Raw genomic sequence first — 19,536 nt, forward strand, 5'->3', positions numbered from 1 at the left:
TCGTAATCTGTGCATTTATGTGTACTCATACTGTCATATAAAGCAAAATTCAGTTTTATTAATGCCATTAGGCAATTTGAAAGTTAAGTTTACTTATGTGTAGTAACAAACCTACATAGCAAAAGTAAATCCAACAGGAATCTTTCAAATGTGAAATCCTCCATATATATAATGAAATAGCATCCAAACATGGTCGCATCAAACACTTGAAGGTGGTAGGATGAAACCCCACCCACATTTTTCCTCTTTGAGAGAGAGTGACTGTTCTAACTAATCATACCTGAAGCTGAAATATGTTATACAAATTTACAAGTACAACTCAGCTAGATTATTTGATTATAAAAATAACTACAGGTGAATGAAAAAGTTTTATTTATGATTCTTAAAATTTTATGAGATCACAGCATAAAGCTGTCATTAGTATTGGCAGCTAATAACTGTGATTAAGTGAATCAGTAATGCTGAGAAATAGTTTTTAGAATGATATCACTACACATCCTTGGACTCAGGGGAGGTTCCCACGGACTGGAGATGTGCAAATATATCCCCAATTCACAAAGGGGGATCGAAGGGTGACACGAGTAATTACAGACCAGTTAGTTTAACTTCTGTTCTGGGTAAAATAATGAAGTCACTGGTTAAAGATGCATTGCAGGATCATCTAGACAAGACTGCAGCAATAATTCAGACAGCATGGGTTTGTTAAGGGAAAGTCTTGTCTGACAAATTTGATAGGATATTATGATGTGGTTACAAAGGAACTGGATGCAAAAAATAATTTTGATATCATATATTTGGATTTCAGGAAAGCTTTTGACATTGTTGCACATGGAAGACTATTGTACAAATTGGAGTACAATGGTATTAAGGGTAAGTTGCTACAATGGATAAAAGGATGGTTAAGTGGGAGAAGACAGAGGGTGGTAATCAATGGGTGCTGCTCTTTGTGGACTGATGTTATTAGTGGAGTCCCACAGGGTTCGGTGTTGGGTCCACTGTTGTTTTGTATATTTATCAATGATATTGATGAAGATATATTAGGCTTAGTGTCGAAGTTTGCAGATGATACAAAAGTTGGCAGGGTTGTTAATGACAGTAATGGCAGTGTGCTACTGCAACAGGATCTAGATAATTTGGGCAGATGGGCTAAGAAGTGGCAACTGAAGTTTAACCTTGACAAATGCAAAGTACTGCATATGGGTAGAAGTAACCCCAGAGAAACGTACCAACTGTGTGGTACTATACTTAACGTGGTAGAAAATGAAAAAGACCTGGGAGTAATTGTGCAGTCAGATATGAAGTTTTCTGAGCAATGCAGACAGGCTGCCAGGGCAGGTCATGGGGTTTTGTCAATGATATATAGGAATTTTGCTAGCAGGGAAAAGGGAGGTGATTGTCCCTCTGTATAAGGCAATGGTCAGGCTGTGCCTTGAGTACTGCGTACAGGTCTGGAGGCCTCATTTTAGGAAGGATGTAGATTTACTTGAGTGTGTACAGAGAAGGGCAACAAGATTGGTGAGGGGAATGAAGGGATCCTCTTACCAAGAGAGGCTTAAGTTCTGCAAATTTCAGTGGCTGGAGACTAGGCACCTGTACTGTGATCTGATTGAGGTGTATAAGGTCTTGAATGGGTTGAGCATGCTGAATTCTGATGGGATCCTTCCACTTGTTCAGATTACAAACTTAAGGGGTCATAAATTCAAATTAAGAAAGGACAGATGTAGAATAGATGTGCGGAAATTTGCCTTTAGCCAGTGGGTGGTTAATTGCTGGAACAAACTTCCATCTGTCATTGTGGAAGTTGATAGGTTGAATAAATTAAGGAGGAACTGGACAGGCATTTGGAGGGAATGGTATGATTTTTTTTTTTTTTTTTTTTTTGGGCTGATGCTGCATAAGCTCAAACACTTGCTTTCTTGCATCACATGCCACTACTACATCTGTGTAGTGGTATCTACACAGATGTGTAGATTTGGTTTCACTTATTTCACTGAAATAAGTGAAAACAAATCCAATCATTTAGAAACACTGTTATGTGCTACATTGTTACACATTACAATGATCCTAAAATTCAATATCAATTAACATAATAATAACATGAACTACTCATGAAAAATAATAATATACTGATATTTATCCAATATTTTTTTCTTATTTCAATTCAAGGTTTCACTTAGGCAGTTTGCTATTTGCTCAGATTCTTCAATTCCTAGATAATTTTCTCAAACAGGGAATATATCTTTGCTTTATCTTGTGTTTTGTTTCTTCTGCATTATAATGGATTGGTCACCTGTCACTAGTTACATGAAGCAAACAACAATATCAAGGTTCAAATCTCAGTGTTTAAATGCAATGGGAATTTTTTAAAATAATTTTTAAGAGAATTGGTCTCAGATAGAAATTGGATTGTTTTCACCCAGAAACTTAGATTCTCTTGCCAAAGTACCAGAGGTCGTAAATTCAAATCATAGAGAAAGAGATTTTGACTGGATTGTGGCAAGTTTTCTTTTAGCCAGTGAGTTATTGCTTAATAAGTTACCTCTATGGGTAGCTGAGGCTAAAAGCTTGAGGAAAGTCAAAAGTTCAAGTTGGACAGTTACATGAGGAGGTGAGAAGGAAAAAAACTGAGGTTGTTGATTCTTTCTATTTTTTTTATATAATTATTAAAATTTTTTTTAATTATATATTTTATTTTATTTATTTTTTGGTCAGTACAACAAGAGTCTATGGCTTCCTTGCACTATACTACTAATATTTCCTAATAGTAATACCCAAGTTTCTGGGTGAAAACAGATAGGCACACCAACTGCAAAAATCACCAATTCTTATAAACCATAATATGTTCATAAAGTATATCCCTTGAAGTTCACTCATGTAAAGCTCTTATATGCGAGTATCTCAGGAATATAAGATGAAATAAATAAACTTGATGCTGCTGTGTAGTTCACAGGTCATCAAAATAAATGAAATGAGACTACTACACTTTGTTCTATGGTACAAGACAATACAATAATTTATTTTATTAAAAATAAATTATTTTAAATAAAATAATTACTTGAAAACTACAATTTTTTGCATTTAATTTCTGTTATTAAGATTGTTCATAGGGTCACCTGTCATCTGGAGACAGACCAGGCCTTGAGATTTAAATAAATAGTGGATTTGCCTTTGTGGTGATGCTATTTACATTAAAATGATATTAGAAATTTAGGTTGACTAAATTTCGTGACTTCATGACCAGAAGTTGGACTCTCTGTTACTGGAGGGCCTAAATTAAGCCCTGCTCTTCCCAAAGAGATAGAAATTGAATGCCAAAATGCATACAATTTTCAAATTATTTCAATGCCTTTGTTGAAATATAACCTTGCAACTTTTACTATTATTCAGGTAATTTCTTCACAAAATAAAATTTAGTAACCACCTTAAAAAAAAAAAAAAAAATATATATATATATATATAGCAGACAATATATTCAATTCAGGCTGAGAGATGAACTATTTCAAGATATATACATATATTATTCTTTATACAACTTACTTTTCTGGGTATTTTTCTATCTGTATGATCATATTGACTTATTCCTTTAAAGCTAATTCCTAACCACCATGGGATGCCACCTTTATCCTAATAAATAAACAGAAAATACTGAAGAAAAAATGTGCAAAGAAAATATGTTTCAGCAAGGTTATGCCCCCATCCCTTTTTTTTTTTTTTTTTGCCATTTTTGGTAAGATATATATATATTTTTATCACAACTATCTACTTATATCTTAACACTAATTGTTAAGTTTAGGTTTATGGTTTTATTGGTGCATTAGCAACAAAGGCTATTATGTGCCAAGACAAGATTATAAGATGTTAAAAATAACTTATAACCTTTGAAAGGGATTACCTCATCAAAATATTATATAAAGTAAAAAGGCAGTAGATGGATTAAAAATATATGTATATAAATTAATAAGTAATAAGAATTTAAAAACAGCTGGTATGTCATTGTTGAATAAAATCTGACAGACTGTGTAAGGTTCCGTCAGATGGTTAAAACCAATAAAAAGTGTATCATTAAAATCTGTACAGTCAATAAAAATATGTCTCAGGGATAAAACAGGTGCCATGGGACTCACACATAGGAGGGCCACTGGTCCTCAGCAAAAAGAATGTCAGATGGCTGTGTCCTATGCTAAGCTAAGCAAGAGTGACTTCCTCTTTATGAATCTTGTGCAGACTAGACTGCCATGGGTCAATTATAGGCTTTATCTGATGTAATTTATTTCTAGTCTGTCTATTCCATGAATCTTGCTATTGGGAGTTTATCTTGTGTATTATTCACCTGTAGCCTGTATAGGGGAACTGACAAGCCATGATATCAGTAGGAATTGCTAATTTGGCTGCAGTATCAGCCAAATAATTTCCCCTGATCTCAATGTGGCTAGGAATCTAGCAGAAGCAGATAATAAATTTATGCTCATAGAGAGAACGTATCTTCTGCCAAACTCGAGACAGGACTGGGCGAGAATTGTATCTCAATGCTAGTAAAGCATGTAATATTCTCAAAGAAGCTGAATGTATAATAAACCATTGGTATTGGCAAGTTCTGAGGTGATTCAAGGCTAACTCTACAGCATGCAGCTCCATGGTGTATATACTGCATTCAGGGAGAATCTGCTCAAATACAGAAGTGTCTGGAAAGGCAGCAGCAGAATCAACACATGATTCTGACTTCACACCGTCTGTGTAAACTGGAAAGAAGTTATAATGTTCAGCTCGGTGTGCCAAGAGCTGCAGGAAAACAGATGGAGTATCAGACTTCACGCAGCTCTTAAAGGAAAAGTTACAAGCTAGAACATGCAAAGGAAGGTTTGCTTTGGCGTTTGGGCAACCTTGTCTACCATGATATGTAAATCCTGGAGTAGCACTTGGATATGAATACCGAAAGGATGATTGGCAGTATGATGGGCATTGTACAAGCATTCCCATCGTGGCTCAAAAACTGTGTCCACATAGGATGGTCGGGCAGGGATTTCATTTGCTTCCAAGTATAGGCTCTGGACAGGAAATGTTTGAAATGCTCCAGTAGTAATATAGATAGCCTGATGATGAATGGGGTCCAGCCATCAAAGTACACTGTTTCTGGCTAATGCATATAACTGAGAACTGTAATCTAGTTTATACTGCACAAGTGTATGTTAGATATGTAATAAGGTACATCGGCCAGTATCCCAAGAAGTAGAGGAGAGAGCACAGAGAATATTCAAGCCTTTTGTGTACTTCATGCAGAATTGATGTATAGGTCCAAGAAAGGTCAACTTTTTTTATTAAATACAAATTCCAAGGATTTTGCACTTAGCACTACTAGAATAGCATTTTTTCTATGACTCGATTAAGGTTCCAGATGAAGATTACACGTACGACAAAATGTAAACAGTCCTTTTCTGAACAAGAACCTGAATCCATTATCCAATGCCCAAGAGTTAAGGCAACAATCAGTGGCTTGTTGCAGTAAGTATCATGGGAGTAAACGACTCTTTAGGTGGGGCAGTCATTTCAGCTTAGTTATGATGGAACATCCATCTCTCTGCTATCTTCTGAGCATATGAAAGTGTGCTGGTGTTTACTGTTTTCACTGCTTTTCTTGTCTCCTGGTATGACATTTTCAGCTCTGCCTTAAGTCTCTGTATTTCTTTTTCTTCCTTCCACCTCCAGCATATGCTTGTGAGTGTGTAGGGTGCTCCCCTTGCTGAGCATGATGGTTCTTTCCAGCACATTGAGTGCATGAAAGGGCTCCATGACATGCCATTTGAAAGGTGTCCATATTTCTGGTACTTAAAGCACCTTAAAGGATTTGGAACACATGGATATACTTGATAGTTAATATAGCTAGCTTTGATCTCATTAGGAGACATTGGTGAATAAACATAAGGACGATGTTTTTACTGAGAATAAGGTTTTCATCCCTACACACAAATATTCATTTTGTAGCTGTCACTGCTTCAGATTTTAAATTCTGAATTCTTCTTCAGATATTTCAGGTTGAAGTATCTGAAGAAGGTGGAGGGCCCAGCTTCACCTGATCGTTGAAGCTGGGCCCTCCACCTCAAACACCAGGATCCCCCTTTCTGAGTTTTCATGGGTTTCAGCACATAGCAAACACACTAGATTCCTATGGTGGTAGCCTGGAACCTAGGCTGTGGATGTTGGATCCCAGTGATGCTAATCTGTAGGACAAGCAGCATCAGTGGGAGTCCCCCTCACCATGTACAGGTGTCCACATTGAGGGGCAGACTATTTAAGATATAAGTAGGTAGTTCAAATTTCTAATTTATAGAAGTCTAGATTTTTGAAATATTTGTAAAATCTGTCTACAAATATATATATATATATATATATATATAATTATTATGAATAATAAAAATTAAAAATAAATAGATAGATAGAGAAGTCGGATTTGCCAGGATACACGGTATTTTCATTATTAGCACTAGTTAAATTCTATATTTAAATTCTACACATAACAATAAAAATAATTTTATATATATATATACACACATACAAAATATTTTTATAATATTAAATAAGGAAAGAAAAATAACAAATCATAACCAGAGAGAGAGAGCAAAGTATCATACAAAATCAATGCTATTGAGAATTTATTAAATTACATCTGTCTAGAATATACATAAAATAGAAGAGGCCTGTGGCACTGGGTTCCACTGATAAGAAATAATAATTCAGTATGTTATTTCTTAGAATATACATATTTGTAGGTACAAGCCAGGAACAAACTATTATAGCGAAAAAACTGAATGGCTAAATATATGTCAAAGTGAAAAATGTCCTATGGGAGAAAATTACTAAATTATTAAAAATTTTATATACAAATATATACTGCCAATTATATAAACAGAATATATTGACTGGCACATTGTTAGGAGATAGTGCCAATCAATATATCTAAACCATAATTAGCACAGAAGTCTATTGCTGATTGCATATTACCAGTTGTGGCTAGGCCAAAGCATTGGCTACTATCTGTTTTTTTTTTTTTTTTTTAATCAGTAAGCTGTTAAATTACATTACAAATTTACTTGCTACAGTTGTTAAAACACAATTAGAAAACAGACAGCTTTGTTAATTATGATTTACAGATATTGAAATCTGATAAATATTAAGGATGCTATCAGCATTCAGGCATATGCAAGGATTATCATATCAAGTCTCCTTGCAGGTGCTTACTTTCCAGACATTGAAATTTACAGAAAAAGGGTACACTTTTGTCTCTTGACTAATCTTGTTGTTATTCTCTGCATCTGTTCTAACAGATTTGCATCAATCTTAAAATAAGGCTTCCAAACCTGTGTGTGGGACTCAAGATCAGACTCTTAAACAATGGGATTGGGATAATTACCTTTTGTGCCAGAACAGCATCAGCTATTCTAGCAGCCTATCTGCACTATTCAGAGAACTTTATGTCAGTCTGTACAATACAGTGAAGACCCAGGACAGTCAAGTTAGTAATGTTTTATCACCCAACTGTTATGTTATTTTGGGATTGCTGATACCAAAATGTAGTATTTTGCATTTATTAAATTAAACTTCAATTGCAATTGCTGATGGGCTGAAAAGTCCATTTGCTTTGGATAAATTATGCCAATGTGTCTAATTTAACAACTGTAGCAAGCCAACCTTAGCATCATCAGCAAATTCAGACATTAAACTTGACATGTTTCTCCAATACTACTAATAAATAATGATAAATAGTAATGTGCCAAATACCAAACCTTGAGGGAATCCACTAAAAACATTAGTCCGTGAAGAGCAGTGGACATTAATAACCACTCAGTTTTCTGCCACTCAACCATATATTAGCAGTAATTTGTCCTCCAAATGCCAGACTGCACCAATTTGTATGGCAGTCATTCGTGTGGAACAGTATCAAAAGCTTTTTTTTATTTTTCTGGCTTGCATACAGATAACAGTAATTCCTTGCAAACAAAATACTTACTGTAGATTCAGCAGCATGCTCGCATGGTAAAGTGTTTAACCTGAGTTTAATCATTTACTATGAAAACCTTTACTGAAATATAATATGGTTTCAAAATTATTTCTTTTTTATCAGTTCCTTGGTAAATGCTTCATAGGCTAAACAGCTTAGTCAGAAAAGATCCCCCCTTAACAAATCCACACTGTGATTGGAACATTGCTATCAAGATGATTCTGCAGTATTTTAACCCCCTGACTATTATTTTTCCTAGCACAGTGTAAAGCGTACACTTCTGTAATTATTCACACTGCCCTGTGTGAATAATTACTGATTATTATACAGGACAGTGTGAATATTTTGATTTTCTCCCCTCCTTGAATAGCAAACATCTGCACATCTCCAGTCTGTAGGGATACTCCCCGAATCCAACGATGCTCTCATAATAATGACTGAAGGTTTTCTTATCTCTTTTGCTGCTTCTTTTAATATAACTCGAATATAATAATTGTTGTTGGTTTTATATACATCATCATCTTAAGCCATATTGATGTAAAACACATTATATCCTACAACCCTGATGGAAGCTTTTAAGAATTCATCCATCTCTGATGGTATTTGAACCACACCTCTCCATGAGTAATAAGGCAAAACCTCTACACTGGTTGTCATGGAGGATGCTACTATTGAGATGAAATATAAAAATCATACTCTTCTATCTGAATTCTATTTTGATCTAAGGTAAAAATTCATTTGAACAAATATTATTCTTGTAGAATTGAACTTCAACATAGTATGTGATGCAAGTGTTTTACACCAAATATGCACACTCCTGTTTAATTACACAATTATTTTTGTTAGAATCTTCCCTCAGCATCAATAATGTCAACTTTTTCTTTTAATATAGAGCAAAGATTACTGTTTCTACTTTATACAGTGTATCCACAAACCTCCTTCACAAAACTAAAATATCACACTGTGTGAATAGGGTACATGATACAAACCTGAAACTACTTCCAGGTGACACAGAATATCTTTTTATTCATCGACTAGAAAATATGCATGCTGCAGTGTATGCAGCATACACATTTTCTAATAAAATTTACTAATAAATTTACTAATTTATTAGTAATGGAATTTATTAATAAAATTCCATCCTCCTGGTTTTGTTATCAATTAACAGCTTTTGTACTAGTTTCATCCTCAGACGGTGATGTAACATGTTAAACCTCATGATTGGCACATTGTATGGATTTTCTTGGGCTTTTTGTAAAACTTCCTCAAACCAGTTGCACTGCACCCTCACTCACCTTTGCTTGGTCACCACCTCAGACAGTATAATGGTACAATCAGGCATCCTTTATGATTTTTCCATATCATTGTAGAACTGAAGGTCTACTCAGTGGCTTTTTAAACCATATTCAAAATGTATGCATAACAGCAGTGGCAGACTGTAGCTTATTGAAACCACCAATAGCCCACAATGTGCCTTCTCAGAGTAAATCACAAAATGTAATCATGGTAATTCTGCCATGATTACAGTTTTGTAATTATGCTATCATCTACTCCAGTTCACACATTTTCTTGGTGGTGAATAAAAATTTAAAGATATCCTCTATCATCTGGAAGCAGTTTCAGGTTTGTCTCATGTACCCTTTCACACAACAACATTTGTTATGTAGAAAAGGTTTCTGGACACCCTGTATTAAAAGAACAAAGTTGGCACTATTAAGAAAATAATAGTACTGAGATACATATAAAAGAACCAAGCTGGAATTATCAATAAATATTGAAAAATAACACTAAAACTTGAAACTAATATTTGGTATTGCTTACTAAGTATTACTAGAAATTAATGTTGTTGCAATTTCTGGGCCTACAATGACAACAGAATTCATATCACAGTCACTATTAGCAAAAAGTGAAAAGGATATTCATATTAAACAGTGCCTGGCCAGAAGTACACTGCTCTACCAAAAGAACAGAGAATGTACTAAACAGTGCATAGATCCATCTGACAGCAGCAAAGATAACAATGGCAATCTTGCATGGCATGGATTTGAATAAGTATACAGTACACAGATGTTATGGGTGATATTTTCTTTGTATTCAAGAATGAGCTTTACATCTGTAAAATTCATTGGTTGGTGAAGTCAGTCACAAAAGTACCAATTCAGACAAGGCCACAAATTCTCAAAGGGATCCTTGTTTGAATGCATGGGCCATGGCAGATGCTGAATATCATTGAAGTCGTTCGATTATCTTTCTTGAACAATTCACACCCATTACATTCCAGTTACAATCCAGGCACAACGTTAGCATTATAGGACAAACCTGGTCTGCAAGAATGTTCACATATCTCATCTAGGTGAGGGTGCCCACCATAATAACAAGAGAACCCATTCAACACCTCAAAGACAGTCCCTGTATCACCACCAATAGCCCACAAAGAGGGCAAGATTTATTCAGAATCCACAGCTTTATGCAGTTTTCTACACACCCTCATGCATCAGTGCTCTACAGTATGAATCATTATTTGTCTGTCAACATTTCCTGTACTCCACACTGACCACTGTGCTCTTCCTGACACCACTACAAATAGTTTGTCTGTTCTGAGCTCCTTGTGTGTGATATGCTGGTGGAACTAATTCTTGCCATCCAGTGTTGAAAAATTTTGGTAGTTGTATACAATTTTTGAATAAATGGTGTTCACACATAAGCAGTCCCAGATATCCTCCTTTGTCCATATTTATTCTTCTCATTACAAACTTTGCTGCCGGCTACAATTGATCAAAGCCTCTGGATACTGTCTGCATTAATTCATGTGTGAACTACACTAACTGCCTGTAATGAAGTTCCCATGCTGTGCAAGTAGCTAAAGTCATTCCTCCCATGAGGTTATTGATATCACCTGCCTTTCTCATTTCACTTTCATGACTCTACCAAACACTGTAGCTATCTTTATGTCTGGGAAACCAGACATAAACTTGAATTGTTCTTGAACAATTCAAGCCCAGTACATTTCCAGGGCAGGTCAGAGTCTTGTCAGTGATATATAGGAATTTTGCTAGCAGGGACAGGGAGGTGATTATCCTGTTGTAAAAAGCAATGGTCAGGCCACACCTAGAGTACTGTGTACAGGTCTGGAGGCTTCATTTTAGGAAAGATGTAGAGTTGCTAGAACGAGTACAAAGAACGGCAACAAGATTAGTGAGGGGAACAAAGAAGTGCTCTTCCCAAGAAGAGCTTCAGTTCTGCAAATTGCAGTGCCTGGAGATTAGGCACCTGTGAGGTGATCTGATTGAGGTGTATAAGGCCTTGAATGGATTGAGCAAGCTGAATGCTGATGGGATTCTTCCTCTTGCTCAGATTAAGAACCTGAGTGGGGGGGCATAGATTCAAACTGAGGATAAACAGTTGTGGAATGCATGTGTGGAAGTTTGCCTTTAGCCAGCGGGTGGTTGATTGGCAGAACAGACTTCCATCCTTTGTTGAGACCCTAAATAAATTTAAAGTTGAGCTGGACAGGCATTTGGAATGAATGGAGGGGTAAAATGTTTTTTTTTTTGGCTGATGCTGCATAAGCTTGCTTTCTTGCATTGTATGCCTCTACTAATGCTAATGTGAGCTATTTCATATGCCTATAACAGGAGGAATGCAAATATCAGAATGCTAGATTCTATAATAAAATGGTAAGGCAATGTATAGAAATTTAATTTTAAGCTGACTCAAAATCTTGATTTATTCAAAACTACAGCATTCTTGCTTCCACAATTTGCAGTACGCATATTAATACTTGGCTGAATGTTTCTGTGCCTAATACATAGCACGTGCAATTGCCAATTTGATGAACTTTTTGATGCAAATTCTGTGGTACTGCATTCTATAAATATTGCAAAACTTGAATTAAAGTAGCATTAGAGGTACTCAGCAATATATGGTGTACTAGAGCTTCATCTTATATAAAATCACTGTTCTCTGAAATTAGCAGCAATCTTATCTGAAATTGATATTCACCTTTTTCCCAGTTGAATTTATTATTATTTTTTTTTTTTTAAGCTGCTACCTGTGACCATCTTGCCACCAAACATCCTACAAAAGGATAGCAATAATATTGCCATTTGATTGTAATATATAAGTGCCTTTCTTGTAAATTCTGTTTGGGGTTGTTAGACTGATACATAACCAATATTTGTAAATTGAGCAAGTCTGCTTTCTCTCTCAGAGAAAGTGTCCTAAAAGTTCAGGTGTCTTTGTGCGCATCTTGCATGAAGCATTCCTTGATAGAAATAATGGCTTTCCATTCAGAAATTATAAATAAGAAAGATGCACAAAAACAAGAAGCAGCACAAATGAGATTTTTAAGACCATTATTAGGCTTTACAAGACTAGACCACCAAAGAAATTTAGATACCCACTAGACCACCAAAGAAATTTAGATACCCACTAGACCACCAAAGAAATTTAGATACCCACGAGAAATTTAAAAGTAAATAACATAGTAAATGACATAAAACGACATAAATGACATAAAACTGGATCAGCCACATAGAAAGAATGACAAGGTGGAGCGAGCTGATGTGGAACTTAGTACTTCTGAAAACTGCTTGTGATACTAGCAGTTCTGAATTCTCTATAATGACCACCACCACCACCACTCTCTCTCTCTCTCTCTCTCTCTCTCTCTCTCTCTCTCTCTCTCTCTCTCTCTCTCTCTCTCTCTCTCTCTCTCTCTCTCTCTCTCCTGCTGCTATCCAACAATTAAAACTTCTATGAAATATACAATTTTTTTACTAGGTCCCATGACTGCTTATACTATGTAAATATTCAGAGGTAATTTGTTATTTTTTTCATACAAACAGGCCATCAGGAATTTATATGCCATTTAGGAATGGCATATAAATTCCAAACTGGCATATGAATGCCATTTACAATGATAAAAAAATCTGCAGATTATATTTCAAAAACAAAATAAATAAAATTTTAAACAAATGTGGACTTTGTGTGGACAAAACGGACCGCTTGGTAAGTTATCACTCAACAAACAGTCCATGTTGCCACCACTGAAGCAGTCCATCTGAAACTTGGTTGAGCAAAGCCAGAGATTCTGCAATTTCTGCTTTTTAATGAAAATATTAGTTCTCAGAACAAAAAGAAATCATTACAAGCTAGATCTAAAAAACAGACAGAATGAGGAACCACAGCCATTTTGGTTTTGGCCAGAAACTGCCAACCATTCAAAATGACATGAGAAGACCTGCTTGAATCAAGGGAAAATGTTTTTCAATACCATCAACCTTTTGAATAGCATAGTGAACAAAGCCACTGCTTTTTCATTATATGGAAATGACCTGGTTTTGATCCCTATCACTAGTCAAAGTTAAAAATACTTTCCACCATGATCAGAGGCTTTTTTCACTCCACTGTCAAGTCAGTTTCAGAGGAGAATTGATTTTCATCCTGAGACGTAAGCCAAGTGGTCAGGAGCGCGAGTGCAGTAGCACACGCTCTTTGAGTGGACTGGAATTTGAGCCTGTGACTGCTAAATATGATTAACAATTTGTATTGATTGATTGATTTATTGTAAACTCTGACCTGGTGGTCATGCCAGAGTATAAACAAGAACATTTAAAACAAACTGATCATAGAATATATACAACTTGCACACATGATATATACCAATGCCTCGTGGCCAAACCTAACTCAATACATGTATTACACATGACACCTTTACAACTTACATTCAAAAGAAATAGGCAGATCATTTTGAGTAATATGTCATCATTGATCAAGGTGATCAAATCTATTAAATTCAAATAAAAATTTCTTACCTTTACTTCATAATAGTGAACTCCATATGTGGGCAATGACTCTAAAACAGTCATATAACTAGGGAGAAAAGAAGAAACTCCATAAGAACTCAACCTATAAGAACTTCCAATAATACTGATCCAAATTAACTTATTCTAACAATTCCTTGGAGTTTACTTATTAGATATGAATTCTAATATGTTAAAGTAAAAATTTAATTATATGAGGTATAAAAATCAAAAGAATTTTAAAATATTTCCCCAGATAAATATGGTATATAAATAATGTACATAAAGCAAATTAATAACTCATTGTAACGGAAGTTTTTACTCCTGAAAACTGGGATACCACAGACGTTAAGATTTCCATTTCTTATTAATTTTATATTATATAGTTTTAATGAACCACAGATAGCAGCAAATGAACTGAATAAAATAGGTAAAAAGTACGAGATGAAAATCTCCACCTCAAAAACAAAAGCAATGGGATTATGTGGAAAAAACAAAGAGTCAAAATTGTTATTGATGATAAAATAATAGAACAAATATCTGACTTCACCTATTTGGGAAATTTAATATCAAATGAAGGCAAAAACATCCACACTAAACTGCAAAAATATAATAAAATGGATGGAACAATTAAACACCACTTCGGAAAACAAGTGACAACAAACAAAATTACAACTGCACAACATCACTTCAAAATCAGCCCTCTTCTACAGCTGTGAGACTTGGGTCATAAATAAGAAAGATGCACAAAAACTAGAAGCAGCACAAATGAGATTTTTAAGACCATTATTAGGCTTTACAAGACTAGACCACCAAAGAAATTTAGATATCCGCGAGAAATTAAAAGTAAATAACATAGTAAATGACATAAAACGGTATCAGGAAAAATAGATCAGCCACATAGAAAGAATGAGCCCAGACCGGATCCCAAAATTAGCCTTTAACTACAAACATACAGGCAAGAGAGATGTGGGTCGAACAAGACAACAATGGTGAGATCAAGACCACCTCCAAGAGCTATAAAGGAACAGGTCGTAAAAGACCTAAGCCAGACCAAGTTCATGATGATGATGATAGTTTTAATACGCCTATTACTTTTCATAACCTTTTTAAGTTAATTCACAAGATTTGATATTTTTATACACAAGATGCCCTATAACTAAGATCAAAGAATCCAAATAAAAAATAATAAACTAAAAAACTGTTAAACAACCTCACACTGTTTCTAGTTAAAATAACAATTGTATATTAAAGTTTCAGCCATCACTTACTTTACAATGGCTCTTCCTCTTGACTGACCAGTAAGTAACTTATACTGCTCTGTTATCCTCTCCTCACTGCAATTAACAATTGAATTTTTTGTTGTTTTTTTTTTTTTTTTTTTTTTTTACAGAAAAAGAGAAAAATAAAACTAAAATCTCAAACAAATTTATAAAACATTAATGCAGAAATATTTTTTTTCACCTTTTAATGCTAATTAACAATCTTTGAGCACTAAAATTTACAAATTGCAGTTTGATAATCATCAAAAAAATTCAAAATATTAAAATATTAATAAAAAACATGAATATACTTAACAAAATGACATGGAATGATTCAAAATGCTATTCCAATTAATAAGTATACTTTCTTAAATTCAATTTAAGTAATCTAGCTGTTAAGCTTAAAAAAAAAAAAAACAAACTTCCAAAGTTACATTAAATATTTATATTTAATTATGGTGTCAGAAGGTCACAATCAGTGACAATTGGTGCATATTATGTTAGATAAACTTTTGACAAAAAATTTATATCATTTTCATTCCCAATTATTAGCATTCCACTTGTTAATATTTTATAATCTGAGCGGTGCTGAATAGGATAAAAATATTAACATAACGCTTGACTATCTTGTTTATATATAATGATAGCATTATGAATTACAATGAAATTACTTTTATATGAATGATCATTTTACATGCTAATAAGTTATAAGGTCAATTTTAACAATTTCTATCTAAAACAATTAAATACAAAATAAAAACATACTTAGTGTGTTAAGTGGCAGTATCTTTTTCTAGGTGAAATCTCCAGAGGAGATTTAGCATCAGCATTAGTAGAGGCATTTGATGCAAGAAATGCAAGCTTATGCAGCATCAGCCAAAAAAAAAAAAAAAAAAAAAAAACCCACTTCCACTTCACCCCTCTGTTCGTTCAAAATACCTGTCCAGCTGAGCCTTAAACTTATTTAGGCTATCAACCTCCACCACAAGGGATGGAAGTCTGTTCCACCAACCAACCACCCGCTGGCTAAAGGCAAATTTCCGCACGTCTATCCTACATCTGTCTTTCCTCAATTTGAATTTATGCCCTCTCATGTGATTTTTCTGAGCTAGAGGAAGAATCCCATCAGCATTGAGCATGCTTAAACCATTCAAGGCTTTATACACCTCTATCAGATCACCTCGCTGGTGCCTAGTCTCCAGACACTGTAATGTGCAAAACTTAAGCCTTTCTTCGTAAGAGCACCCCTTTGTTCCATTCACTAATCTTGTTGCCCTACTCTGTACTCGTTCCAGCAACTCTACATCCTTCTTGAAATGAGGCCTCCAGACCTGTATACAGTACTCTAGGTGTGGCCTGACCATTGCCTTATACAATGGAATAATCACCTCCCTATCCCTGCTGGAAAAATTCCTGTATTTCACCCCTAGAAAAAGACAGAAAGTATTCTTTAACAGTATTCGAAGTGTGTTTGCAATATTAAAGTAGAAATGCGATATTTAAGTACTTTCCTGAATTTCCTATTGAAAAACCCATATCTGAAAGGTTTCTTTCCATTCCTGTATTTATTGCATTTAGACAAGTATATGTATTCAGATATATTTCTATATGATGACTATTTATTTGGGGTTTTTTTTTAGGAGCATTAGCAACTAAGGTCATATTGCTCTGGGAATATGCAGTGGTCATTCCCTGACCTTTCCGTATCCTCCATATTTGGTGGTCACGGGCTCGGAACCCTGGTCTAATCAAGAAGTGTGTGCTACGCACTGCTGCTCCTGTGCACCTGGCTACGGAGGCGCCTATATGATGACTATGCTGGATTGTAATTGCTCCATTATGGACACTGATTCCTTCTAATATAATGTAAATTTTATTAATGACTAGAACACTTTGATGTCTGTCTTCATCTGTGGAAATTTTTGCTGTATAATCTACTCAGGCCACAGTGTGCCAGTTCTTCTGGTAGTCTAGTTCATATATTATTTTATTATGTATTATGTCTATAAAAATATTTTCAGGCCAATTCACATGCTTAGGGTGAAAGAAACCAGAATACTCGTGGGGGATCATCTCCCCCCCTCCCGATTGAGAAGTTCTGGTTTGAGCACAAGCTTTAAACTTGTTCATTCATACACTGTTAACCTTGAAGATAACTTTTAATTTCTTGCCCCTGGTTAGGATTAACCAGGGGCAAGAAATGCCTACTTCTATCCTAAAATCTTTACTTATTCTTCCTGTTTTTGACTTCATTCAGAAAATTTACTAGATATCCAACTATGGCAACAAATGTTTCTTAATAAATTGAAAATAATGTAGAATAAATAAATATTATTTAAAGAGAGAGAGAGACTCACCAGACTGTAAGAGAAGGATGCTCCTGTAATGTGCTAGTTGGTATTACAGGTAATTTTTTCAGCTGAAGTTTGGTTGTCAGATCACTAAAAAGAGTTAAAATGTTTTGCCTATTTTTAATTTTCACAATTGCAAAATGGTTTTAAATTTCTACAAATAAAAGAAATTTTACTGAAAAGAAATGAGTGTATAGTCATATATGGAGATAGGTCACATTCATATGGAATTTGATGTTTTCTATTATGTCCTGCCCATCTATTAGTATCTATAAATATGCCACCAGCTGTGAACCAGCTGGTGGCATATATGTTGAACTTTTATACCGTTAAAGAAAATAGTTGTGGATAAGTATTATTAAACTTCTACTGAAAGAGGGAGAACTATGCCATACTCTCAACTGAGAGTCATTAGAGCATTCGGTGATAGACAGTCATCAGTCTGTTTTAAACTGCAGTACACAGACAAGATGGTGAGTAATATCAATGACATGAATACAAACACAGAAGGAAAACCTACAAAATGGACTTATAATGAAAGCAAATGGAAAAATAAATGCTGGTTTAAATTAAGTGATAAAGCAAGCTGCTAAAGGAGATAACTGAAGCCTGGTTGTAACTGGATCAACAAAAGTGAAAGGTCAAAGTTAAAATGATGCCATTTTCATGTGTTACATAAAGAAGGAAAATAAAACTAACATTTTTGCAATGTGAGAAAGCAAAAATCCTAAATGGAGAAAAAGATGAAGAGGAGACAAATGAAACTCCAGATGAAGAAGTGAACCTTTCACTGGAAGAGGTTAATCCCTCTGATTATTGGAAAAGTTATCATCACCTTTTGTCATAACTTCTCCCAATGACCAGAAGAGGTATGTAAACAAAAAATTTAAGTATTAAAGCCACTATATGCAATACCCCAGAAAGAATATACATTACCATTATCTACATTTATAAGAAAATGGACAGGGAAAAAAAAAAAAAAACGCTTTCTCATGAAAAAAGCAGAGATATTTTTAATAGGAAAGCCAATATTGGCTTCAAAATACCCACATCCAGCCTACAAATCAGGTGATAGTTGAACTGCAAAAGAAGAAGTCACACCATTAAATATACATATTCATCAAAGAAAAGCCCAGGCAGCTTATGATTTACTGAAAATCTGTAAGAAGAAGTGTCAGTCTGAAGGGAGTGAGTGAGTGATGTGCTGTAAGCTACAGTTTCTAGCAAGCACTGCCTGTGCCACATACACCAAGTGAAAATATATATTATCTATGAAAGCTCTGAATGTACAAGCTCATATTTCACATCAGCAATAATGATAATGTCATTATCCATACATGAGGTTAGAAAATATGGCTTCACATGAATCTTCCAAAATAGGTTCCATCAAATGCAATAACATTTTGAACAAATAGAAATTTTGCTTATTTTCTGACTTTTAACTTGTGTAGGACAAAACAACATATGTTTTTGTGCATGTTCATGTACAGTAATGTACTTATACAATACTGTGGTCAGCACAAGCCACTGCAGTGAAACCCTATAATATTTTCTTGAGTAACAGATCTTGCCAAGTGATAAAGACATTAGGCTTCTTGAAACATAAGGTTTAATTTACACTCCAGAGCAGAAATATCAGCTGATTAGTAAAAATCCTAGCAAAAAAAGTAAAACAAGAGATGGATAGCAATAGAAATAAGAAAGATAACTGCATTGAAAGTGGACAAAAATAAACTAGTACTTCTGGTTTTTGCATACAGTTATTCTGACAATGAGAGCTAGCAGGAGTTAAACATTTTCAGAAAACAGCAAAGTAGATATAGAAAAGAAAAAAATGATCCAACAAATGCTTCCTTTCAGAACTCTCAAAAATTCTGAATCTTCTTATCCACATGGTAGAAAAATTACTCAAAAAAGTTTCAAGTCATTATACTCCTTACTTCCCTATGTGCCAAGCATCCATTACCCAGTTTTACAAACACTTCCAGGTAAACAATCAAGACACTGAAGGTGATGTTGAACTACTTGATGACCCTGCTAAGGTTATGGACAAGTTGAATTGGTATTTTGCATCTACATTCACACATGAGGGATTCTTTAGGGAATGGGATGACAGAAGTTTATCA

The 19,536-nt window shown here is 34.7% G+C and overlaps 1 protein-coding gene across 6 annotated transcripts in view; it reads right to left on the reverse strand.

The window, feature by feature from the left end:
* The window catches only part of LOC150078178 (FERM domain-containing protein 4A-like), a 418,597-nt gene that overhangs the window by 90,153 nt on the left and 308,908 nt on the right, over nt 1–19,536 (reverse strand). For all 6 annotated transcript variants that reach the window (XM_090384903.1, XM_090384902.1, XM_090384904.1 and 3 more), the window contains exons 7-10: nt 17,417–17,500; nt 15,069–15,134; nt 13,810–13,867; nt 3,538–3,624 (exon numbers count right to left, since the gene is read on the reverse strand). In XM_090384903.1, coding sequence (XP_090241029.1) covers nt 3,538–3,624; nt 13,810–13,867; nt 15,069–15,134; nt 17,417–17,500 — 295 coding nt within the window. The remainder of the gene's footprint in view (nt 1–3,537; nt 3,625–13,809; nt 13,868–15,068; nt 15,135–17,416; nt 17,501–19,536) is intronic.

Source organism: Mastigoproctus giganteus, chromosome 11, assembly GCF_048544385.1.
Source record: "Mastigoproctus giganteus isolate SK-2022 chromosome 11, ASM4854438v1, whole genome shotgun sequence".
Lineage (NCBI taxonomy): Eukaryota > Metazoa > Arthropoda > Arachnida > Uropygi > Thelyphonidae > Mastigoproctus > Mastigoproctus giganteus.